The sequence below is a fragment of the Primulina eburnea genome, chromosome 13, assembly GCF_022965805.1.
Source record: "Primulina eburnea isolate SZY01 chromosome 13, ASM2296580v1, whole genome shotgun sequence".
In the NCBI taxonomy this organism is placed as follows: domain Eukaryota; kingdom Viridiplantae; phylum Streptophyta; class Magnoliopsida; order Lamiales; family Gesneriaceae; genus Primulina; species Primulina eburnea.
Genome location: NC_133113.1, coordinates 30,708,296 through 30,734,452, shown reverse-complemented (window position 1 = coordinate 30,734,452; position 26,157 = coordinate 30,708,296). Strand labels below are relative to the sequence as shown.

The window sequence follows — 26,157 nt, the reverse complement described above, 5'->3', positions numbered from 1 at the left end:
TTAAGTACTTGGGGGGAATATTTGCTCCCAAATATGGCACAAATTGCATAATTTTGTCGCATGCATAATATCAGCTATTATCGACTAAATCCCCCGTTAACGTAATGTTGTTGAATATATTACACAATTAAATATAGATAAAATAAGTAGTTGTTATAGAAACACATTCGTTCTTGTTTGGATATCTCTACGAGCTCGTAGACGAATCTTTCTTCAAATTTAAAACTTTAATGCTGTGTTAAGAAAAGAAATTAGTCCATTTTTCGGGGTATCAAAGGGGAGCGGAAGCACAAAAGAACTCTTGATATTAAGCTTAGGGGATTTCATTTATTCGTCCACTTTGATATGCTGCACACCTGCCGTGCACACCTATGTGAGCATCGATGATTTTAACGGTCCAGATTGAATACATCCGTGGGCCAGACCAAACCCACCACCGATCCTCATGGCGCCAGGCAACGCCTACTTGATATTATATAAAAAGAGATTGATCCATCTGTTGCTCCTCATTGATGAATTGTGCTCAATGGTGAAGCCAATCTCCAGCATGTGGGCCTCACCACCTGAGAACACCAGCATATGTTCAGATATGGGCCCCCCCTAAGCCCAATTTCAGGGCCCACCCACTCCAAGTACACTTGAAAATCTATCTTGATCATAGGATGCTGTAAAAACATGATAGCCATATATAATATAATATATATATATATATATATACACACACACACACACACACATAATTTATGATGTACAAACCTGTAGCCGCTACCATTTGATGTGTACTGAATAAGCTTTCGAATTATCGCAGTATCCTGCAAGTCACGCTAGATGATATCAATATTTTCATTGCATAGAGAGTATCATATTAACAAGTTTCCTATGTTCCTTAACGTACGTTATATATGTGGTTTCATTTATTTCCCCAACTAGTAAAATATAAGGGTGGTCCACGTATATTTTTACACAACAAGTCACAAAGTGAAACACAAGATACCATATATGTTGAAATCTTTGGTACTTCAAAGCCGTTGAATCATCTTTTTGTTTTTTATTTAAAAAAATATATTATAAAATTATGATCAAATTCATGCCATAGAATGTGTTTACATATAGTATATAAACATATATAAGAAAGGCAAATCGATATACATACACATATAGGGAGGGAGGAAAAAAACATTATGGCTAGGATCGGATTTAAGCTCGATCACGAGCCTTCGATAACTAAATATTTTTCAGGGATTTTCATGAAAAGACATGTATAACTATTATATTTGAAATGAAAATATGTAATCCCTCTTATGAAATAGTCAAGAGATTGAAATTCCTTACGGTTTCGAAACACAAATTTGAAAAAACAAAACCAAAATAGAAGGAGATAATTCATTTAGAAGGGAAGAAATGACGACCTTTTTGCAAGTATCGAAATTATATTATGCTCAAAGATTATGCAAAAGAATAAAGCTATGTAAAATATGATCAAGAATAGTTAAAAAAGATTATAAAAAGATTTCTCTCAAAACAATACTGACAATTAATATTGCGTGACAATATAAATTAAAAAGAGAAAATACTTATCACAAAACCAAACATCCAAAATCCCATTGTTAAAAAAACAAAAACCCTAAATTCTTCATACTAATCACACAAAAATTAGGACCTCATCAAGAATAGGAAAAAAAAATATAAAAAGAAAACAAGAAAAAATGGAATTTAAAACTACTTAATCAAGCCTCACGTGTGTGATTTGCACAACCAATTGAACAACACCGAGTTGGCGGCAGATTTGTAATCATTCAAGAATGGTGGCTCGTTCCGTCATGCCGACCATTGCCACCACCGTGAGATCCAGTTGATGGAGATTCTGACACCCCTGATCCGCCACTACTTCGATAAGGATTTAGCCCCGCAAGAAGGCCACCAAATTGACTATCACCCAAGCTAATACCACCACCACCTCCGTTACCTCCGCCCCCACCTAACTGCTGAGTAGGCATCAGCGCCACCGGCGTCGTAAAATTCATGAAATGTAGCCCACTAGACATAGTTCCTCTGTACAAATCAGACGCGGCGGCAGCGCTGTTATGGATGTTAACCGGAGGAAACGTCCAAATTGGATCGCCGCTCATCCAAAAATTCGTTGGGATGGAAGAGTGGCTCGCTGGAATCGTCCCTGTACTTGACTGCAGCAAATGGCTTCCAATCTGGTGGTGTTGCGGATGCTGCAATAGTTCATGCTCCGCCCTGCGCTTTCGCGATCCTAAACCTTCCTCCGTTGTCTCCGCAGCTAAATCCAGGGAATTACTCTCACGCATTTCTTGCTTCGTTTGCATCAAGCTAGGGTTTAAGTTCCCCACCTGAAAATTCAGCAGAGTAGTGGAAGAACTCTCCGGTGACAATCCAATGCCTGGATATATCCCACGGCGTTGCTGAAGATTGTAATTTTGATTAAAAAATGCAGATCTCAATTGAGTAGGCACAGACATGCTTGAACCCGAGCTACGTAGAGATATATTAAGTGAAGTAAAGTTCGCGGGAATCGTGCCGGTCCCCGTTGCGGCGATGACCGCCGGTTCCGCTTGTTGCAGCAGCCACTCAATGGTTTCGCCGTCGGACTTGTGGCCCAGCTCTCGTGTGAGTTGGAAAACCCTAGCAGCACATAGAGCCGGCATGCGGATGCGCCTCCCACGGCCGTCGACCTTTGTGTGGCGATCTTTGGTTGACGTCCGTTTGGGTGGTGGCTTCTTGGACGGCTCCGCTGAGGCGATTTGAAGGCTGGAGGATGGTGTTGTTGATCGTGGGGTGGTGGAGCTAGGGTTTGAGATGACATCAGTGGAGATGGCGAGGGAAGGGTAGGCGGAGCTGGTTGAGCATCCGGCTGCTGGTTCGTCTTCTTTCTTTTCAAGTAACTGAAAGGGGAAGTTGTGGCGGCTGTGGTACTGGTGAAGGTGGAGATGATCATCGCCTCCCTCCATGATCGCATTAGAGATATACTCCAAGAAAATCAAACACACCACTGCTTCAAAAATTCAATCTTTATCCCCTTTTCTTTGTTAAAAACAAGATTGCTAGCTCCTCCGATCCTATATTATATATATGGAAATATACCCTTAATTCAATTCAAACAAGTATGTATTTTTCCTGGGGAAAAATTTCATATTATATCAATCCCCCTAGCTCTGTAAAAATCTCTTTTTGGAATTTCTTTCACAATCTATGTGTTTTTGGTTCAAATAGAGAGAGAGAGAGAGAGGATAAGGCAGGAGGAGGAGAAGCTTTAAGCAACAAAGATAATGAGTGGGAATTATATGGGGTGAGCTTTAAAAATCTAAAGAATTATATATTGTATATAAAATATAAGAAAACAAGTTTGCTTTAATTTTGTTGGGTTCTATATGTGCCAGTGAGACAATTTTTTATTTTTATTTTTAAATGTTTGATTTCTAAAAAATAAATATTATAATTTATTTCTTAAGATATAATTTTGTCGTTGTTGTACAATATAATAAAAGGTTTTGCAATTGATTGGATTCTCTCTCTTTTGGAATTTCTTTCTTTTTGACAAAAATCCCTTTGTTGAAATGCACTAAAAAGAAAACTTGTGATGATTCTTCAAGTTAAATTATTAATTTTATTTAAGGGAATTAATTATATATGTGGGATGATTGTTTTCTTTCTTCTTCAATTCCTCTTCTTTTAATCGTGGTTTGACAGAGAGGCCTTTGGTTCAGACTCCACGTGAGGTTCTCTTTTTATCATTCAATCCAAAGACAATGGTGTCCAATGGGGGTCCCTTCCTTAAGTCAATATTTAACGGAGTGACGCTCAAACAATTACATACAGTAAAATTATATATATATATATATATATATATATATATATATATTATAATATATATATATATATATATATATATATATATATATATATATTATATATATATATATATATATATATATATATATATATATTATGAAAGACAGTTTTAATATTAATTTTTTTAAATAAACTTGATAAGATCTGCGTTACCTTACTGCATATATAATATAACAGATAAAGAATAGAGTGCAAATAATCTTATTACCTATATTCTTTGCAATTGGTATATTTGACGCTTATTTCTCTTATTAAATGTAAAAATTATAAAATATAAAAGATATAAGTGTCAAATATATTAAGTATGAAGGTGAATACAGAGATGATATTATTATATATTGAACATATACATATATAAGCCACTCGATTCTTAATACTAGTGGATTAATTATTATGCATTGCAACATAAAATCACATTTTATTAAAAAGGTAATATGATTGATTCTCTAGTAATTATTAATAGAATTGATTGTATAAAGTTGCATGGTGCTTGCGTGATATGATTATGGCTTATAATACAAAACCATGTTAATTTATTATTATTATTTTTACATACATTTATATTTTTTCCATAAAATAAAATATAAAAAAAAAAACTAGGATCTCATTTAGGTTGATCATTTTTTTTTTTAAAAAAAAAGTTGTTAATAAGGGGGTGGTGTGAGATCGGGACCCTCCTCCATTCACGTAATGATTTCCTTTGGCCTTTGCCTTTGTATTGCACCTTACGGGATTCCTGTTGGAATTTGCCCCTTTGCTTTTTGGCCATTTGTTTAGCCTTAATCATTTATTATTTTGGACATTTAATCAATAACTAAACATTCTTTTAGTTGCCTTTACACTCTTAATCATTATTCCATTTACAAATTGAGCCCTGACTATTGAAATGGTATGAATTTTTCTCATTTGAAAAAAATATTTCATGTTCCTCCCATGTATGCATATTCCAAGAATGCATCAAAATATACATAAAATATATTTAAGATGAAATGATTATAATTAGCGATGGTGGAGGATTTGGTTGGATCAGCCAACATATTTAATTTAAATTAATTAATTGGACACGCCTTTTTGTGAGATTTAGGATAAGAAATGGTATGTCTGCTAGACTGGCATGCATCTACCTCTTCGAATTAAGAATGGCATGTGTTTTTATATATATATATATATATATATATATATATATATATATATATATATATATATATATATATATATATATATAAAATGTGATGCACATCGATCAGCAGGTGCCTCAAGATGTTCCATGAACATCTATTCAAACGTCACGTATTATTCTATTAAATATTTCGACGATATTCGCGAGAACATCTTCTCAAATGTATAAAAAAACCGGATTTTACAATATGCACTCATGAACATCGATCGATATGACATATCTTCTCACAAATATCTTGCGATGTTTATGTGATGTCTTTTCTATATATGTTTTTAGGAAAGTAATTTGTGTTTTCCCCCCAAAGTCTTTTATGGGGTAGTTGACCATAAAATTTAGTCATCCAACAGGTCAGAATTTAAAGATCATAATCAACGAACTTTATTACCATCAACTGCTAAATTGGCTGAATAAATTGACGAGACTGAGGAATGTTGACCGCCACATGCTATATTAAGTATAACAAAAATTGTGTGAGACGGTCTCACGAGTCGTATTTTGTGAGACATATTTCTTATTTGGGTCATACATTAAATAATACTACTTTTCATGCTAAGTGTATTAATTTTTATTGTGAATATAGGTAAAGTTGATCCACCTCAAAGATAAAGATTCATGAGATCGTTTCACAAGATATATATATATATATATATATATATATATATATATATATATATATATATATATATATATATATATATATATATATATATATTATGCGGTTTGTCAAATCAATGAAGGTACGTAAAGCCACCAAGAAAGAAATTTACAAGATTGGAGTAAGATAACCAAAATGGATGAGCTTCTGTTCCCATGTGATGGCTTTAGTGGATCTGTTGACAATGCTGCTCCTTTTGAGACCACAAGCTTTGCCCCCCACCCTTTTCGTGAAGATGACAGCTCAAACCCTTTTTTTTTTTTTTTTTTGGTACTAAAGTTTTATTATAATTTCTTAAAATAATCAAAATTGATAATTAGATTTGAGCTCATTGTGATCAGTATTTATTCGTAAAATTTGAACATCAGGTCAATTGCCATATGTGGTCAGACACTGACGGAGTCAGGAATATAGTTCTACCCGAAATAGAATTTTAAAATCTAAAATTTTTTATATTTTAAATTAATCTATCCGTGTTAATATCATATCAATCCAAAATTTACATATAATTTAAAAAAAAAAAATTGAGCCAGCTCGGGTGCCTATCCATGTCGCTCCGTCAATGAGGTAAGAAGATATACAACAATCATTTATTAATTTTGAAACTTGAAGATGGATACAAAAACAAGATCACGAAGTTTCAAGTTACCCAAAGGATGTTGAATTCGAAGTTATAGATTTCAAATTTATGTTTACAAATTTATTGGTTTGTTTGAGAAAATCTTTTGGTAATGAATTTGAAATCCTAAATAGTTATTTTTAAGCCGTTGTGGTGAATTTTAAATTCATTCCAACATCGAGTCATGCAAAAATATTCTCCTCAAATACTTTTTCTAATTCAAATCATTCAATTCAAATGCAACTTAAGAGTATTTATTTCAAATATATATATATATATATATATATATATATATATATATATATATATATATATATATATATATATATATATATATATATGGAGTGGGTCTCATGTGAGACCGTCTCACAGATTATATATGGAGTGGGTCTCATGTGAGACCGTCTCACGGATCATAATCTGTGAGACGGGTCAACCCTACCCATATTCACAATAAAAAGTAATACTTTTAGCATAAAAAGTAATACTTTTTAATGGGTGACCCAAATAAGAGATCCGTCTCACAAATACGACCCGTGAGACCGTCTCACACAAATTTTTGCCATATATATGATAGTGAAATAGCATACGTGAACATAATGGTTAAAACTATTTTTTAAAAAAAATGAGATGAAGAATTAAAAACATAAATTTAAATGCCTTCCCACGTGACTAGCTCTTGCTCCTGTTTTTGGTAATCAAGGTAGAGGAAACATATTTCTTTTTTAAGTATGTTTCTTGTGAGACGGACTCACGAATCTTTATCTATAAGACGGGTTAACCCTATCGATATTCACAATAAAAAGTAATACTCTTAGTATAAAAAGTAACATTTTTTAATGGATGTCCTAAATAAGATATCTGTCTCATAAAATACGATCTTTGAAACCGTCTCACACAAATTTTGCTTTCTTTAGATATACAAGTCCCAAAAAAGTTAGCATCCCAAATTGAAGTATGAGAATTGCGAGTCATTATCGGTGATCCCCAAAAAACAGCTCCGATGTATATCTTATCCGAATAAACTCGAGGATGTCCAATCATAAACCACCAAATAAGCATGAACACATTATTTTTAGTTCACACACATTTTTATATCTCATTTTTTTTTTCATCTATAATTACAATGGAGCCATGGAATTACCTTTTTTTTTTGCTAACATGCTCCTATACCTTCAACCATATCATTTTTTAAGACAAAATTGCCAACTGATACCATTATTTTTTACACTAAAGAAAAAATAATGTTCGTATAGTCGATTATTTATCAATGAGGTAGATGATCGTTTTTCCACATTCAGCTGCGGAAAAATGATTGATTACCATCTACCCCATTGATCGACTATTGTCAATCACTTGAGACATTCAATACCTCAGGTTGAAGTTCGAACTTTTTTCTTGTAGATAAATTGGAAATACTTACACAACTTTTATTCTACGTTATATAAACAAAAGAAAAGAAATGCACTTTTGTAGTATATCATCCATTATTCCAGGCTATTTGAATTCAATAGCAAGCCCATCACCCAATTGGACAAGGCCCACCGAACCCGTTAAATCCAGCTCACAAATAGCCCATCTAGAGATGGACTAAAACAATTGCATATGAAATCAACTTCTTTTTCTTGGCCCATCAAATTAAAGAGGCAATCTCAAAAGGAAAAAAAATGTTATATTAATATTTTATAAATATGTCATTTTCAAATGTAGATATCATATCTTAAAATGTATTATTTATTTTATATCCATCACATAATTTGAACACGAAATTTTAAAATAGAGATGAAATACACTACAACGACACCACATTTTTGAGAAATGACAAGAAGACAAACTACTAGTAATATCTTAAAAGGGACACGAACTTATGTGAGACAGTCTCATGAGACGTATTTTGTGAGACATATATCTTAATTACTTGAGTCATGAATGAATGAATGAAAAATATTATTGTTTATTGTGAATATCGATAGGGTTGACCCGTCTCACAAATAAAGATTCGTGAGATCGTCTCATAAGATACCTACTCTTTGAAAAAGAATTAATTTTTTTCAAAAAAAAAATTATTTTGTCGTTAATAAAAGTGGTCCAAGAAGTGAAATTATATTATACTCACAATTTTACTCCAACCATTAAATAAGAAATTGATATCTAACCTACCTACATCGGTTGCCCCTACAAGAACATTCCCATTCCGGGGACCTCTTTGCCTTTAATACAAACTTTCCACCCATAATCGTTTATCTACTTATGAAACTAACATATATTAATATTCGATACTTGTCAACTTACTCCAAAACATTCTTTTTTAAATCATTGCAATGTAATTTTCACAACTTAATTTGTCATCTCCACTCATTTTTTATGTACTTTTTTTTAAAAAAAAAAAACAATTACATTTTTATAAAATTGCATAAAAATTTCTTGTGTGATTTTATAAAGAATAGGTAGATAGTCTCACAGATTTTCAATCGACATACGGTTAAATTCGTTTTTTTTTACGATAAAAAATAATATTTTTTCATGGTTAACCCAAATAAAATATATGTCTTACAAAATAGAATCGTGAAACCTTCTCACATGAGTATTTGTGTTTGATAAAATAATAGGTTTCTTGTGAACTGGCCTCACGAATCTTTATCTATGAGATGAGTCAATCATACCGATATTCACAACAAAAAGTAATAATCTTAGCATAAAAATTAATACTATTTCATGGATGACCCAAATAAAAGATCCGTCTCACAAAATACGACTCGTGAGACTGTTCACACAAGTTTTTTGCATTGATAAAATATTCCATTCATTCAAGATTCTTGCTTTCATAAATTGATCTGTATGTGAAAGGAATTTTATCTGCAGTTTTAAATGATTAATTGTTTAAAAGTGACAATGAAAGAAAGATTAGATAGGCTCCCACTTTCCTTATCAAGGCTGTTGGGGAATTCAATATTGCTAGTGAAGTTGCTCGATCACATACTTGTGGCTCAAATACATTTATTTTTCTATTGTTACATATATATATATAAGGAAAATCAATGTTCGGATGCTGAGATAAGCCTTTATCCATTCATGAAAACGCCTTTAATTAATGGATAAGTGATTAATTCTACTCCGGTCTACGGAGATGTCTCCGTCGTGGCACTGTTATCCGGTTGCACTTGACGGCTTGAGTGACACTTAATCGGAATATATAGCTTTCGTTTCTCTGTGTTTTCAGAATTGAGTTTCGAATTGCCCCAAACTATAGTTTTCGAAATTTTTTGTATCTGAGGTTACTGTTATTTAACTAATGAGTAGAGTTATTGGTTCTTGAATTTACAATTGTTGAAATTGATTTCGCTCGCCACATCAAGACTCGCGATGAAAATATACAAAAATGCCTAAAAAATAAAAGGTATATGACTAAAACCTAAATCTGATAATATAGATGACTATATATATATATAACTATATATATATATATATATATATATATATATATATGATTAAAAGTGCAGTTTTCCCAAATCGATAGTATGTTTATCAATAATTTATAAAACTGATGCTTAATTATTTTTTTCAAGCAATACATATATTCCCTTTAAACCATTTTTGGAAAAATAGAATAATTAAACGATTTCTATCATTTCTCCATGCACTCTTTTTTAATTATATGACAATAATAATGTTGTTCGAATAATTGAATCTGATGTCTCAGACAGAAGAAAACACACACACAGCTGAGATATATATAATTCATTGGTTCATAAGTACTTCTGTCATCTGTGTTACATTACGATATTTTGAAGCAAGACGTGCCTTTGTAGGACCTTCAACTTTTTAACATGCATGCACGGCAAACGTTTAAGAATTCATACTGTTGGTTGCCAAAAATGTTGGACAAATCGAAAAGCAACGAGACAAGTAGATCTAATTGAATTTTTTTAAAAAAATATATATAATTTTTCTCTCTTAAAATTATTATATTATATTATATTATGTCTAAAATGAATAAATTTTAAAACCCACTCCAAGGTATATATATTATTGTAGAACATATCAAAAGCAAGAGTGGTCACATTTGTGCTACTGAATATATATAAGTTTCAGTCGATAAATTAAAAAACCGAAATTATATATATGATCCATCCATCTCCATTTTCGTACAAAAATTGCGGTATCCATGTCGTGACTAATTTTGAGGACAAAAAAAAAAAAAAAAAAAAAAAAAAAATATATATATATATATATATATATATATATATATATATACATATATATATATATATATATATATATATATATATACCAGCTTTGTTTTATGATGACAAGATAAGATTAATTAACATTTCATGTCACAAATTAAAAAAAGGCCAATGAAACACAAATCTTGTATTCTACAAATTTCAAGAAAATCATATTACAAATAGCAAAATGCAAACAATACTATAACGAGTAAATTAAAGAGTGCATATTCTCATAATAATTACACATAAGATATAAATATTTATGCTGCCTCGGATAATTCAGACAAATTAAACCCTTATTGTTTTACCTTTTCCAGAACCTTAACACACACTGTTTCATCGGCAACATCAACTGATTTCTGATTCTTGCATCCTAAAAGCCCGCTTGGCCGAATCTTTTGTGCTTCCTTGCTCCCTCCATTTGTGTTTCTTGGATTCATATTGTTGTTTCTTGAAACTATGCCACCTGAAATGCTAACACATCTTTCTTCGGTGTCTGACAGAATCGACAAGTAATCTGCAGCGCTTGCGGTAATGACACTCCATTGAATACTGGCTTCACTTGGTGCATAATGTGATGTAGGACTCATGCAACAAGAAACAGCATCATCTTGATCTGTTTTTGAGGCTAATATTTGATTTATACATCCCGAGATATTCTCTATTTCGAAGAGATCGGAGCTTGCATCACTAGCCATATCGTCACAAATTGTGCTGGTTCCGATAGTAGAGGCAGCTGGGATATTATTCTGATGGCTTTTCCCTTCTGGAATGGCGTCCCATGTTAACATTGAGAGTTTTCTTTCCAAATTCATGGCTATGTCTCCCTTTGATGAAATGCTTGATCCAAATACTTCGATGGAGTTTCTCGCCTCTTCTAACTTTTCTTCTTCAAGCTTGATTTTGTCTACGATGAAATTCTTTTGTGATTTTTTGTCCGGGATGGTGGTGATATGACCGAATATTCGATCTGATCCGGTTCGGCTGCCCTTTGAGTTCTTGTATGTGATGTCGGGTGGGATGATCTGATCATTGATCTTGACATTTTTCTTGTCGAAACACGGCACCTGGCAACCGAATCCGGGGAAAATTCTCCAGCTGGTGGATTTTTTCTGCTTAGTTAGTGAATCGTTTCTCGGGAGGTTCCTCAGCATTGTTGTTTGGCTAGCCCAGCTACTTGTTTCAGAACCAAGCTGGCTACGAGTTTCTTGAGCTGCATTCGATGAAAGCCGGGGTCGATTCACCGACCCGTTTTTGTTAAATTCACGTTTCAGCCCTGACGTGTATTCCAATTTCATGTTGAAGTACCTGTCAGCACCAAAAACACTGATTTCTCCTTCTTTTGAATTGTGATCTTGAGAGAATGTGAATGCTGAAGTGGGATCTTGTATTGGCCCCGGAACTTTAAACACAAAGTTCTCTCCTGAAGTGTTGAGATACGAAAACGAATCCGTTCGAGCGCTTTTTAGGCTAACTTGGGTGTCTTTTGAGTGTGAAATGTTGGCATGGAATGGAGATTTTATTGAAGGGGACTTACTTTTTCCTGAGCTCATTACAAGAGGGGTTTCTTGGGCCGAAATCCTTCGAATCAAATTTTCTTTATCTCTGTCAAGGTAACATGAAAACGAGGCGACACGAAGATTCATGTTGTCTTCACTCTCCATGGATGTTGAATCGATTTTGTTTACAATGAATTGGTGGAAGCAACAAAATCTGGGAAGAATGTATACGTAGAGATATGTGACCGGTATAAAAGATATGCCTGAAAAATGAAATGCAAATTTATAACATCAAGAAATGGGAATGTTTGAGAGCATAAATTCGAGCAAAGTGTTGAGTTTATAGAATGGGTGCATGAAAAGCCATCCTGTAAATAGGCATGGCAAGAGGGTTAAAGTAGCAAGGCAGTGGAGCCTACTTGTTTATGACCTCGTGTGACTGTTTCACTTTTACGGCCGCCGCAGGGAAATCAACATAGTTAAAAAGTAAAAGCCACTCTCGCCCTTTTGAAGTTAAATTACGAGTTCATATTTGCACCAGACAACATCAACATCATTGAACAATGTAAATCTTTCATATTTTTATGAGGGATATTCCAGTACTCTATATATCTATATAGGATTTTAAAAAAAAGTAAAATATGTAAAACACTTGGTGTAGCGTATATACCCGTTGGAGTATTAGTATGACCATTGCGAATAGGCATAAGACCATACTGCTGCATGAGTGGACATCCTAGCTAGCTAGGGTCGTCCCCACTACTTATTCAACTAGTTCGTTCTTTGCTCTCTGTGGCATCCTAAAGTCCATTTTAGTCCCAAATTAGCTTGCCTAATTCATATATGAACTTTTTAGAAGAAGCTACAAGTCACACACACATCTCTCTCATATTCAGTGTGATGAAAACCCTCAAAATTTTACTCTTTTCCCCTTCTTTTCTGCATAAAAACTAGTTTGTTAACCAATTATATTTCCATCATCAATGACTGGTGGCATTATAAGCTTCGTAGGGTGAGTGAAACTAAAGCTAAAAAGATGGATCAAAATCGTTGGAGATATAATATATATTAGGTTACAAAACCAATGATACTGAACCATTTGTCAGACTTCTGTCATTTTGCATTCGAGTAAGAAAAATGCAGGTAATTTTAGTCATTAATAATGCCATCACTGGAGATTTGGATATGATACGTTTACATTTATTACATGTTCTTTGGTTTAGGAATATATATATACATTTAATGCAAAGCTGGAAATTCTTACAAAGCCACCAGACTAAGAAGTGGCTAAGAACCAAGGTTTAAAACCCACCATTCATTCGACCTGGCGAGACTAAAGTAGGGACTACAATGTCAAAGTCATAATGAATTTATGATTTAAAGCTCCAAATAATTTATTCTCAAGGGAATTTTTGGTAGTTGGGTTCCAGTGATTGAGAATATTAATGGCTGATAAGCGACTCATTCTTCAAATACACACATATATATATCATATTGCATTCTTACCATTTTTTTTAAAAAACGATCCATTTTAATGATTTTTTGCATGAGTTCATGGCATAAACTCCCAAGATTATCAAATGCACAAAACCAGAAATTAATCGAAAACGTTCTTTGGTTTGGGAGAATATGTATAGTTGTTTGAGGGGTTACTTATGCTAAAATTAAACTTATACCATCGTTATCATGACCTAAGTTTGGAATACATTTTACTCTTAAAAAACTTATCCCACTTGTTCTAGCTAGCTGTAAAGCGTATAACCAGATTTGAAGAGCGAATTTCCTTCTAAGCTAATTAAGTGAAAGAGATCTGCTTTGGAATTTTGCAATATGTGGGGGCCCGTGCTCCTGATTAATATTTAATGACCAAACAACCAGGATTTATTAATGTAAACAGCGAAAGCGATTAAATTTTTTCATTTCGGGCCTACAGAAATTTCGGCATGACCTATTCGTAAATAGGACATCCCAGAAAAATCCAAAACATCACAACCAATATTTATATACTCGAAATAAAGTCACAACATCAATTCACAAACCTATAGCCGCACTGGCCAGGACTAAACACACGCAGAGACGGCAAGGCTCGATCACACAACTATCAATTCAAAACATCGTAAAAATAACAGTACAGCTACACGGGGCATCTCCCCGGTAAATGTATGACTCCATAATATAGTATATATATATCTGGGAACTCTCAACCACGACTCGACGACTGGACACCACTACCTGACGCTCCACCAGACGCGTCAAATCCTCCTGAATAACCTGCTATGGCATCAAAAACAACCACAGCATAAAAAGAAACGAGGGGTCGGGCCCCAGTACGACGAACCAGTAATATTACGACAAATATAACTGACATGAAATAAAATCAAGTAAAATGCAATGAAATGCAATGCAATGCATGTCGGTAACAACAAAATAATGGATACCAAAGCGGAGTCCAAATGAAACGCATCAGCAACAGTAACAGTGGCCACCCGTGCCAGGACTGCAGCAACGTAATAACATGCCGCCGCTCATCCATGCACGTAGCATCGAGGGTACGGGTGCGACCCGCTCAGTCCTCATGCAAGTCATCAGGAGTGCTAATCCTACCCACCCACTCCATCGATGACGCTACAACTCGATAGATCAGTAACAATAGCAATCAACGGAGCTAAGGCTCGAAATGCTATGCACTAATGAGATCAACTCAATAAATGCGTGAATGCAATCACGTTATTCACAAAAGCACATAAAGCACGCCACAACTCATACATAATACTTAACGTCATTTCACATCACTATAGACGTCATAATAAAACGGTTCATGCGTACCTCAACTGACTTTAATTTACCACAAAATATCTTAAATATTTCCTGAAAACTCCAATCCTGTGGCAAATAATACATTTCATATCAAGTCCCATTTAATTTTTCCAATATTCACTAATTTAGCCTAAAATTCCAAAAATCATAATTTAGGCTTTAATATTTCGAAAATTAATATGCGACAATTCTATAGCATCCAAACCTCTAATTATTGAACACTGAAATTCGAAAACCCAAATTTACAATTCTGAATTTTCGAAATTATTCCCAATTAAATTCTGAAATTTCGTTAATACCTCCAATTAGCTCCGATATATCACCTACAATCAATAACCCAATATATATTAATTGTTGGAACTCAAATTAATCAAAATACCCAAAATTCGAAACCCTAAAATCTGAATTTTACCTCTGAAATTTCGAATATTACTCAAAACATCATATTCAAGCTTCACCCAGCATAACCCGAGATTTCTTTCAACTTTTCCGGCGAAAACAGCGACGGTTCTCCGATGGGATTTTCGGGGCTCGCGATTTTCTTAGCAAAATGGATATCACTGGATAGCTCTTAGCGAGAGGATTCCAAATATATATTTACTTTAATTTTTTGGATAAGCGGAGCGGCCACAATCGACGGATGAAATTTTGAAAATGAAAAGAGAAAGGGAACGCAGCTTTCTGCCGATGGAGAGAGAAGAAGATGATTATCATTTCATTTTTCTTTTTTTTTTAACTTAATCAAATTGGGCCGGGCTTGGGGTTTACATTTGGGCTTTGAGGGAAATGGGCTCTCACATTCTCCCCTACTAATAAAAGATTTCGTCCTCGAAATCTAACATACACAATATTTATACAAAAGTGGTTTACAAACATTTACCACTGATAGTACATAGGGAAATCAGAATACATGGAATAATTTATTACATTTTCAAACAAATGAGGCCATTCCTGACGCATCTTAGCCTCTAATTCCCATGTAGCTTCTTCTCTCCCATGTCTACTCCACTGCACCATAACAAGTGGAATCGTCTTATTCCTCAGTTGCTTCTCTTTGCGATCAAGAATTTGCACTGGATGTTCAATATAGCTAAGGGAACTATCCAACTCCACCTCATCAGTCCTCAAGACATGAGAAGGATCCGGCTCGTACTTTCGTAACATAGATACATGAAACACATCATGTATCGCAGACAAACTCTGCGGCAAGTCTAAACGATAAGCCAACGTGCCAATCCTCTCAACAATCGCATATGGACCAATATAACGCGGAGCTAGTTTTCCTTTGCGCCCAAATCTCATAGTACCACGAAACGGTGATACTTTCAAGAAAACCTGATCGCCAACCTGAAATTCTAAAGGCCTACGCCTTTTATTAGCTTAGCTGGCTTGACGATCCTGTGCTGCTTTCATTCTTTTCCTAATCATTTCAACCTTCTCTTTCATTTCTTGAATAAATTCTGGCATTGACATCTGTCTTTCTCCTACATCTTCCCAGCATATCGGAGATCTACATTTTCTACCGTACAAGGCTTCAAATGGTGCCATTCCGATGGTTGCTTGGAAGCTGTTATTGTAAGAGAATTCAACAAGTGACAATGATTCCTGCCAACCACCCCTGAAATCCATCACGACTGCTCGCAAAATATCCTCGAGTGTCTGAATGGTCCTTTCAGACTGACCATCTGTCTGTGGGTGATATACAGTACTCATCGCCAGCTTTGAACCCAATGCTGATTGCAAACTACCCCAAAACTTCGAAGCAAACCTGGGATCGCGATCTGATACTATGGTTACAGGCACACCATGCAATCTCACCACATGATCGATGTACATTTTCGCCATTTTCTTATAAGTACAAGTACGATCATACGGAATAAAATGGGCTGATTTAGACAATTTTGGTTGCAAGATAAAATAAACTAATGATTAGTATGTAAATGATAAAAAAAAATGATTGTCGTAGATATGTAATATATGGTAGTATGTTTGGTAAAATTTTTAATTGTAGGGTAATTTTGAAATTTTGATGAAAGGACAAAATTGCCTTTCCTCTTTTTTTCTTCTTCCACTCCGGCGACGGCGGTCCTGACAGTCCGGCTGTGGATCCGGCAGCCGACGTGGCGGCGACGGCGTCGGTCCGACGACGGCGACGATGGCGGTCCGGCGGCGGCGGTCCAACGGAGGTCCAGCGAGGGCGGCGGCGGCGGTCCGGTGAGGGCGGCGGCGGCGGTCCGACAGCCGAGGTGGTTCAATAGCAGTGATGGAAAAAGGATAAAATTGAAAAGAGAGTAGGGATAGAGGAGGGATTAATAATCCTACGGAGGTAGGATGTATTATTTTATCACACGTAATACCAGATAATCACTCATAAGAAGGATTGAGCTGGTTAAATAAAAATTGTACCAAACGCAGGATTAAGTATGATAAAATAATCTATCACACCTAATCCGCCCAACCAAACGCTGCGACAGCCTTTTCCAATCCAAGCTAACCCAGCACTCTCCCATAGCAAATAATTTCTTTCAACAATTAAAAAACCACCTTTATTTTCAACCCTATGCAGCATTCTCAACACTCATAAAAGAACATAGATAAAGTTGTTCTAAAAAAAAAAAACTTAACTTTAAAATTTTACAGAAAGATTATCACCATTTCAAAAAGATCGTTGATGTTTTAACGATAAAAGTTTCAATCGCTGAAATCAAAATGCGCGGAATTGGTTCTCCCCTTATATAGGTACTATGATTGATGATACCTACCCCATTCATCATTTGAAAACAAGTAATTCAAAACAGATCTGCACCTGTCACAAACTATTCAAGGGCGTTGCGCACTGACCCGTGTGCCTCCTAAGCATCGAGCTTGATATAACGAGCAGAAATGCCAGGAAACTAATGGTCAGTGTCTCAGGAGAATGTGAACAAGGACAACATTTAAACATAATAGATACAAAGAAGGCTAAAATTCATCATAGTTTGTAACATTCGACACATCATCTTCCTTCCAAAAACACAGCTGCTCCAAACTGCCAGTGAGATCACACGATTTCAAGTTCATTGGCGCCATGTTGTACCCTACCACTTATCTCCAAACACATTCCGTGGCCCATTTCTTTGTTCGAAGTATTATCCTTTATAGTTCTAGGACCTGGATCAATAAAAAAAGGCTGGATTTTAAGATTCGGATTCGGTTTTATGCGAATCTCATCTCTTTCCTTGGATGGTCCGAGAAAAATTCCATTTTGCAGTTCTTCAGAACCTTCATCGCCATTTAAGACCACCTGCAATGTCGAGGTCGAAAAATAGACTTGGTTAACTCAATAAAACTTACGTTTAATTAAGGCAGTATATCTGAATGAAAAAACCGTATCTGTATCATGACAACTTTTACTGCAGTCAATCAAGATTTTGAGGGGACGAGGGATCAGGTAGAACCCAGGAATATAATCGAGCCAGAGAGACTTCAAGTGTTTGAGTGGGCGAAACATAACCAATTTAAAAATCTACGCATGAAACCGAACATTTTTTATGAGGGCAGTGGCTGCCTTTGGTTGGAGATTGTACTGACAAAGTTATCACCTTGCGGCCCAGCATATCAAATGTCATGATTACTTTACTACGCTTCGCTCGTTCAGCTTCTTCTACCTCCTCCCTTTTTTTCCTCAGAAGTTCTTTTTCCTGAGAACAAGCATAATGGATGTTAACTTGGATCTAATATCAACAGCACTTGCAAGGACTTCTTGATTTGTGCATGCACTTAAGGTTACAGGAAAAATACCTCCAATGAGAGCCAGCTGTTCCCGTCAATCTCATAGTAATCACTTTGGTCATCTATAACTGTTGTCCGAGCTGCAGAGTCACGGTCATATTCAACAAGCCTCTTCGCAAACGCTTCTGCAGCCGCCTCTGCATCTGTCATAGGTACGCCAACTTCATCCAGACCAGCATATGTGCTTCCTTCCCTCAGCACAAGAGCACCGCAAAAGTGACAAGGTCCTTCACCTTCTTGCTCACAGACTATCTTTCCACAAGATAAACAATTGCTTATCAACCTGTGCCGACGAGCTTGACAAGAACACGGCTTCCCTTTCTGATATACAATTGATCCTTTTGCAGCCTCTGCTAGAGAAACAACTTTTCCTGTCTTTTTCTTTTTGGAATTGCCTTGATGTTTAGTATGTATAGTTTGGGGTTCGAATGTCTCTTTCTTTAATAGAATGTCCTCACTTGTAGAAGCTATAGTTTCTTTCTGTGGTTTGTTCAGTTTTTTAGCTGCAAAAACTGCACTCTCATCAGAACGTGGTTTGACATATGCAAGTAAATTTGAAGTTGACGGAGATATGCTTGGATTATATATATTTGATAGACCCCTCCGTTTTAAGTACTCTTCAGTTATGCTTTTTCCAGCTTCCTCGCCAACAATGTTCTAAAAAAAAAGTTCAAAAAAAAAAAACAAAATTGCAGATTTCAGAAAGATGCTATAAGTCATGGAATGGTAAAGGTAAAAAGCATGAATTTCAACAAAGGGTGCAACTGAGCCAAGCTGCTAAAAGCTCGACTAGAGTTCAATTTACACCAAGTCAGAAATCGAACTCAAGTAGCTCGAGTATTCTCTGTAGCAAGCTCGAGATCTGGTGTTTCAGGTTTGAGTACTCGCGTTTCTGTACTCATCAAGTACTTGGAATTTTAGAATTATTTTTTTCCTTTTATCTGTTGAAAATACTGATGAAATTATCTATTTAACCCTTAATGTTATCATTGTTTGCATAATTTAATATTCGGTTTTTAAAAATTTTAAGTCCTATTTCGTAAATAAAGTTTTTATCTTCGTGCTCAGCTTGACCTCACAAGAAGAAAAATACTCAGTTGAGTTTGTGTTCTGTTTTTGCATCCAGTCTAGCAAATTACTCAGCTTGACTGCACCCTATTTTCAACTCTAAGATCCAAGTATCTGTTTTTCCAATTTCTGATGATGACGTAATGGATCGTAAGAACACGTAAATGCAAAAATATATCCTTTTGCATTATATAAGGTCCCATGTGTGAAATCAACCAAATCTTTAGATCATTGTGATTGCAGAAGTCGGGAGTATGTGGTAAACAAAGTCATAACATGACCAATTATGGAGATACAAAATAGAATGAGGTGAAACATTATTTTATTTATACAAGGATTTCTGAAGTGGGAAAATAATGAAAAAAATGATAGATTTTTATTAAATGGAACAAGCCCGCTTGAAGAGTAGTCACCCTGGAAGATAATAGTCCAGTCCTCAACATTTCATGATCATGCAAACATCATGTTTTATGAACAGGAAACAAGTAAATCAAAGCAAAATTTTACATTGCTACATTGACCCCTTCGTTTAATGTTAAATTTATAAAATGTGTCAAGAAACAATTGGAAAATACCAATGATTTCAATGGTCTAAATCATCTGTAAAATTTATTAGTATACAAGCATGAATGGTCTTCTTAACTGTACAGCAAACTAACAAATTTGATTTCTAAGACTAATGGTGATTCAATAGTTTATACCATAATTAAATCTTTTGAGAAAAAAAATTGAGAACTGTATGTTTTGACTTTGGGATTGAGCTCATGTCCCCAATTCTTCAACAAGAAGTGTGTATTAACTTAAAGCTATCAACTAAAGTGATATAATTGTCAGATAACTCATTCAGCGGAGTAGTTTTGGTATCTACTATATGCTATGGCATTGTTGTACAGTGGTTTCATACTTTCATACATTCCATTTGTCACAAGAGCAACTACAGCTGCATTACTTATCCAACGGACCAACGTACAAGATGATCTCCAGTCTCCACACAAGATGGAGCTGAAAAATCATTAAAAAGTCAACGAGACAACAAAATGCACTAAATCTGGTGATTTTTTTTTAGTGTTCTTAGATTAGTCAGATGGATTCAGGTAATACATTTCGAGTTCAAAATCCACATTTCAGAAAAATCAGACGTAAACTTTAATTTTCTATTTCATTTGAGGCCAATCGGATTCCAAGAGAGATTGGTTGAGTTTCTCGAGCTTGTTAGATCAAACAACATTTACATGGCCATACATACAATAAAAAAACACACCAAATAATCATCAAAATTATAGCAACAGAGTCACGAAAAAACAACACCAGAATGAAATTAATATGCAAATTAAGTAAATTTCGTACATCGAGGTATTCTTTAGCATCGAGTGGAGCCGCCATCTCACAGTACGAAACGAGTCCTGATATGATTTCCCCGTCTAATTGCAGGCCGGTTTCCACCTTGTTGCAGAGTTCCATTAATGCCTTCTCCAACCACTGTCCCGAAGATTCCAACGCCATTCTCCCCCTCTCTATTCGGCTCTGCAAATGAATACGAAGCATCGATTCTGAGGTACTACCGTTTTTTATATCGGGTTAGGTCCGGTTCGGATTCTGATTCCAGTACGGATCAGCGGTGCCACATCGATTCAGCTTTTAACGTAGAGAATAAAGTAGTTTTTTAAAAAAATAATAATAAATAAATAAATAATATCACACCTATAATTTTTTAATAATTAAATCGTAGAAGAAAAAAATAAAGATGAAAATAAAAATATGATATATGGGAGTTTAAATATTTTTGAATTTTTGAAAAAAGTTTCACAAAAACACCTAAAATTAGGTAGCATAAGAGGTTTAACTTTAATTAATTAATCGTGTAAAATACATTTGAGTGGCAGTCACTTTTTCCAATCGAATTGTGAGTCAATCTAAATATTTTTATAGATAAGGTCAAATTCAAATTTCCAATTTTCGCGAGAAGAAATCCGGTGAATATGATATATTTTTATATATGTGATCGGTTGGAGAAATTAGAATCTATCACTTTTCTCATAAGATTAATTCCCATGCGTATCAGTTGTAATTTATTCGTAAAACGATCCAATCCATATTTATAATGAAAAGTTATATTTATGATATAGATATTGTTTTCATTCAAATCAATCATAAAAATATAATTTTGACCCAAAAATAATATATTTTACTTAAAACAATATATATTACACAACATTTCTCCATAACATAACTAACAAAAATTGATATTTTTGCAATAAAAAATAATGATTTGAACATAAAAATAATATTTTCATAAGCCTTATCGAATATCCGTCTCATAAAATTAACTCGTGTGACATTTTTTATATTTGAACATAATATATCATGTCCTCAAGTTAAGAGTATTTTGGTGACGAGCATTACTTCAAATGTATAATAGAGTTGAATTTGATCTCGAAATAATGAATTTACGCAGGGGAAAAAAAATTAAACTTGAAATAGGAATGATTAAAGTAGGCCTATTCGATAAATTTGATCTCGAAATATTGAATCTCTTTTTTTCCCCCAATAAATTCGAGCTCTGGTTGGATTTGTAGTTATTAAATTTTGATTGAACCATAATATGAGTAGAATAAATAAGTTGCAAGGGAGAGTATATGGGCGGGGCCAATCGGATTGCTACATGGGCTGGGTGGAGTCCAATTATGCAACTTTTTCGTGTTAGAATGTTTATCCGACCCATCTCAAAAATAATAATAAAATAATAATAATTAAATACCAAAATTACATGACGCCATTTTTATACATCTTTGGAATTTTCTTGCCTGCAGATATGTACAATTCATTGTTCAACCATGGCATCATTGATATTTCAAACTTTCACTCAGTCAAATATTGTGGAAATACATTTATATTTATGTATATATGCTTTCGAAATTCATTTTCATAAGGTTCTTCTATATATGGAAAGATACACCTACGTGATACCGCAAAATATATGAGTAAAAATGTTTCAAAAAGGATATATATATATATATATATATATATATATATATATATATATATATATATATTCTTTAAAATAGATGATTATACAGAATGGATTTCCGTCGATGAGCTATTTATTGGTGTAGGACCAACACCAATCGAAAAGCGATGATTATACAGAATAAAATTCACCCGATGTAGCATGAATCTGCATTTTCTATGTGATATATATAGTTTCAGTAAGTGTACAAAATATAGATGACATGCATGCAGTAGCTAGCTAAAAATAGTGATGTCGATGAACTTTGTCGTCAACTAAGCTTAGGAGCATGCCCGCACGTGCCGCCAACAACGTATTATAAATTATATTTAAGAATTATAATACATACAAATACATAACGTAATCATTCTTCAGCTTTGTTGTATCTGTCAATTTTTTAAAATAACATTTGACGAGATAAAATATATGCGTTTGACCTGGCCAATAGTTAAAATCATATACACTAAAAAAAACAAGCAATTAATGTTAGTTGTCATATGGATAAAATTATTTGGAGTTAGCATATATATAATATACTCGCACAATCTTTTCCTCTTAAGTTAACTTTTGAGGTTGAATTATGCACAATCTCAATCTTAACATGGTATCAGAGCTCTAGTTCTACCGTTATGTGTTGGACTGCAAATAGTTGGGTCACTCGTTCTGCCCATAGTTGGCTCATTTGTAAACTTCACGTTCCAGATGTTCATTCATGGGCGTGAGATGATGTGTTAGTTGTCCCACAACAGTTGGATACAATCCTTGAGAGTTGCATATATATACTTGGACAATCATCTCCTCTTGAGCTAGTTTTTAAGGTTAAGTTAGGTCCAATTCTCAATCTTAACAATTAACTATATAATTTAATTTAAAAAAGGTTAGTACTTTAGTGAAAACAAATGTAAATAATATATTTACCTGATTCAATAACATTGTCTAAAATTTTTAATATGAGCAAAGTGACATATTTATTCCCATCACAACCAACTAAATATATCATAAATTGATGGAATAATGTACTTGCTTTATTTATTCATAAAAGATTACATCTTACAAAAAAAATTGTATAATATAGATTGGGTGTGGTAGAGTATTATATATTTAAGACATGAAAATTTATTGTCTATAAATTTTCTGTTGTCGACAAAAGAGTGCCTAATAACAACTTAGCTCGATCGGTTCATTTCTTGGTCTCGTCGCAAATGTTGACATTAAGGCCTTTGTGGGCCCGATCCGATCTTTTATTACCTTCTCTACGTGTCCAAGGGAAATTTAATGTGTTGCCACATGCTGTACCATTCGCCTTACATGTGGTACATTTAGGCCCGGTATGGGCTGTTCCGCATAAAAGATATGTAGGGCAGGTCCTATTTTGCTACTCTTTGACAATACGCATAAATAAAGACAATGATTTAGTAATTCCATAGATATATTATGCTGAAATATATATATATATATATATATATATATATATATATATATATATATATATTAATTCGGCATTCACAATCAAATTCATCGTGTTAGTAAGGGAAATATTGCACGTTGTTACCATATATACTTACATATGGTAAAATATAGATAAAGAACTATTATTCATGTTTTGTCTAATATTTTCTTCGTCCCGAGGATAAATAAAATTCATAATTTCTCGTCCTGTTTTAAGTCCATATATTATATATTCTCCTTGATTTATGTCATATCAGAGAAATATTATTTACTCAAATATTTCATGAATATATCTCCTAAAAAATCCATTATTTTGTGAAACAATCGATCTAAACACTTTTCGCAATATAACTTGGAACACATCTTTTAGAAAACAACATTTTGTCATCGATTCACTAGCTAGCGCCGAGGCTTTAGAGGTGGTTTATGTCGATTGAGATTAATATTATTTAATTTCTACCATTGATGGCAAGTAACCAACATAAAATGGATCTAAAGTCCTTGAGTTTGGTGAGACACTTGACCTTAAGAAATGACCAATGAGAGTAACAGAGTTGACCTATTTCAATAAATTAAACATCCAAACCTAAAAGGAGGCCACTATTTATATTGTTGAAGTGGTTATTTTTAGCCGACTCACCGTCATTCTTTTAATTGCTACAAACTTTAAAATTAACGCATAAATTAAAATTTAAATATATAATCTTTACCCGATTTCAAGTTCGTGACGATATTATATGGTACTTGTTATTTCTCTAAAAAATATTAATTATATATAAAAATATCGATATAAGGCCATTATTAAAAATTATATATATTAATCACTATATGCTGTATGTGGGAATTAAAGATCCTACAAGGAGTATGTCTCTTATAAAACGGTCTTCCGATTCTTTATTTATGAGACGAGTCAACCCTACCGATATTCATAAGAAAAAGTAACACTCTTATCATAAAAAGTAATATTTTTCATTAATGACCCAAATAAGATGTATGACTCATAAAATACGACTCGTGTACAACAACATGAGATCAAACATTGTAAATTAAAATTAGAAAACAAATGCATGAATCTTTTATTTTTGTTTCTTTTATGAGTCATCGATTTAAACATTAAGAGAAACAGCCAAAACGATTGGCCGATATTTTCGACATCAAAATTTTGATTGGCCGGCTTTTGGTTTGTTTTGCCCCGTCGTCGCATCCGAGCCTCTAGATTTAATAATAATAAAAGTAATAATTTTATAGCTACAAATTAATTAATAGCCACAGATATGATTTCCATTGTCAATGATTATTTTAATTAGGCTTGATTCGCGTTGAAATTTTCATTTCCTTGACTCGTCGTTTTATGGATAACTATTTGATTAATAAAATTGAATCTTAAACCGAGTCAAAATGATTATTAAAACATCTTAAAATTTTAACGATAATTATTAGACTATTAATCTATCCTTATTTAATCCACTCAACCAAACACACCCTATATTTATCTGTATTAGGTATCATATTTTCAATTTTTTAATAATATTTTAAAATGGACATCCACTGAAAATGAATAATGTTAATCACAAACTAGGATAAATCGACAATTTTCGAGAGCAATAAATTTATTTGAGGATATTTTGGGGTGGCGAAAATAATAGAATTAATCAGATTTTTATTATATACTCAAGAAGACGAATTTTGATCTCCTTCCATTCACAACACGATGTTATGAATAATAGAATCATTGAAACATACGAATCTTACGTGAGATTAACATGATCTAATGATATTTATTTTTTTATAATAAATAGTCTTTTCATCTAGGTTTAGCTATTTAAGATAGTACACATGCAACTGTGAAACAAATTCCAAAGCGAAGTCTCTTTAGCATTTGATGTTTAATTTTAGAAAAAATATATTGGGTGGATTTTGAAATTCAAAAAAGAATTGAAAAATCATGAATAAATATGACTTATCCGCTTTTACTCGAAAAAAAAAA

General features: G+C 33.8%; 3 protein-coding genes and 1 long non-coding RNA gene across 6 annotated transcripts; all 4 read right to left on the bottom strand.

The window, feature by feature from the left end:
* Positions 1-372: 372 nt before the first annotated feature.
* On the bottom strand, positions 373-3,310 carry LOC140810029 (transcription factor TCP15-like). 3 transcript variants are annotated; one of them, XR_012113228.1, is made up of 3 exons: positions 1,739-3,310; positions 757-812; positions 373-665 (listed from the first exon to the last, which is right to left on the bottom strand). XR_012113228.1 is itself a non-coding variant. In XM_073167827.1 (1 exon), the coding sequence occupies exon 1, from the start codon at positions 2,973-2,975 to the stop codon at positions 1,797-1,799; it is 1,179 nt and encodes a 392-aa protein (XP_073023928.1). In that variant the 5' UTR covers positions 2,976-3,310; the 3' UTR covers positions 1,559-1,796. The 3 variants fall into 3 exon arrangements, 1 of the variants encoding a protein (XP_073023928.1); XR_012113229.1 differs by having other exon boundaries at positions 374-563; XM_073167827.1 differs by lacking the exons at positions 373-665; positions 757-812 and having other exon boundaries at positions 1,559-3,310.
* A 7,379-nt stretch (positions 3,311-10,689) lies between these two features.
* Positions 10,690-12,405, bottom strand: LOC140809130 (protein PHYTOCHROME KINASE SUBSTRATE 3-like). The gene has a single exon (XM_073166620.1). The coding sequence runs from the start codon at positions 12,221-12,223 to the stop codon at positions 10,856-10,858; it is 1,368 nt and encodes a 455-aa protein (XP_073022721.1). The 5' UTR covers positions 12,224-12,405; the 3' UTR covers positions 10,690-10,855.
* A 1,486-nt stretch (positions 12,406-13,891) lies between these two features.
* LOC140809827 (uncharacterized) lies at positions 13,892-15,548 on the bottom strand. Its single transcript, XR_012113185.1, has 3 exons — positions 15,288-15,548; positions 14,885-15,198; positions 13,892-14,669 (listed from the first exon to the last, which is right to left on the bottom strand). It is a non-coding gene; the product is annotated as an uncharacterized lncRNA (long non-coding RNA).
* Positions 15,549-17,507: 1,959 nt separating this feature from the next.
* Positions 17,508-21,295, bottom strand: LOC140809749 (uncharacterized). Its single transcript, XM_073167468.1, has 4 exons — positions 21,062-21,295; positions 18,656-19,303; positions 18,457-18,555; positions 17,508-18,158 (listed from the first exon to the last, which is right to left on the bottom strand). Exons 1-4 carry the CDS (start codon positions 21,257-21,259, stop codon positions 17,916-17,918), a joined length of 1,188 nt encoding a protein of 395 aa, XP_073023569.1. The 5' UTR covers positions 21,260-21,295; the 3' UTR covers positions 17,508-17,915.
* Positions 21,296-26,157: the final 4,862 nt, after the last annotated feature.

What these genes read in the sequence shown, in the direction of transcription:
- LOC140810029 (XM_073167827.1), bottom strand. Translation starts at nt 2,975, where the DNA reads ATGGAGGGAGGCGATGATCATCTCCACCTTCACCAGTACCACAGCCGC.
- LOC140809130 (XM_073166620.1), bottom strand. Translation starts at nt 12,223, where the DNA reads ATGGAGAGTGAAGACAACATGAATCTTCGTGTCGCCTCGTTTTCATGT.
- LOC140809749 (XM_073167468.1), bottom strand. Translation starts at nt 21,259, where the DNA reads ATGCTTCGTATTCATTTGCAGAGCCGAATAGAGAGGGGGAGAATGGCG. An exon ending in ATGCTAAAGAATACCTCGAT is followed by an intron (nt 19,304 to 21,061) that starts GTACGAAATTTA and finishes CTTTTTTTTTAG; the next exon opens with AACATTGTTGGCGAGGAAGC. An exon ending in ACAGCTGGCTCTCATTGGAG is followed by an intron (nt 18,556 to 18,655) that starts GTATTTTTCCTG and finishes GCTTGTTCTCAG; the next exon opens with GAAAAAGAACTTCTGAGGAA.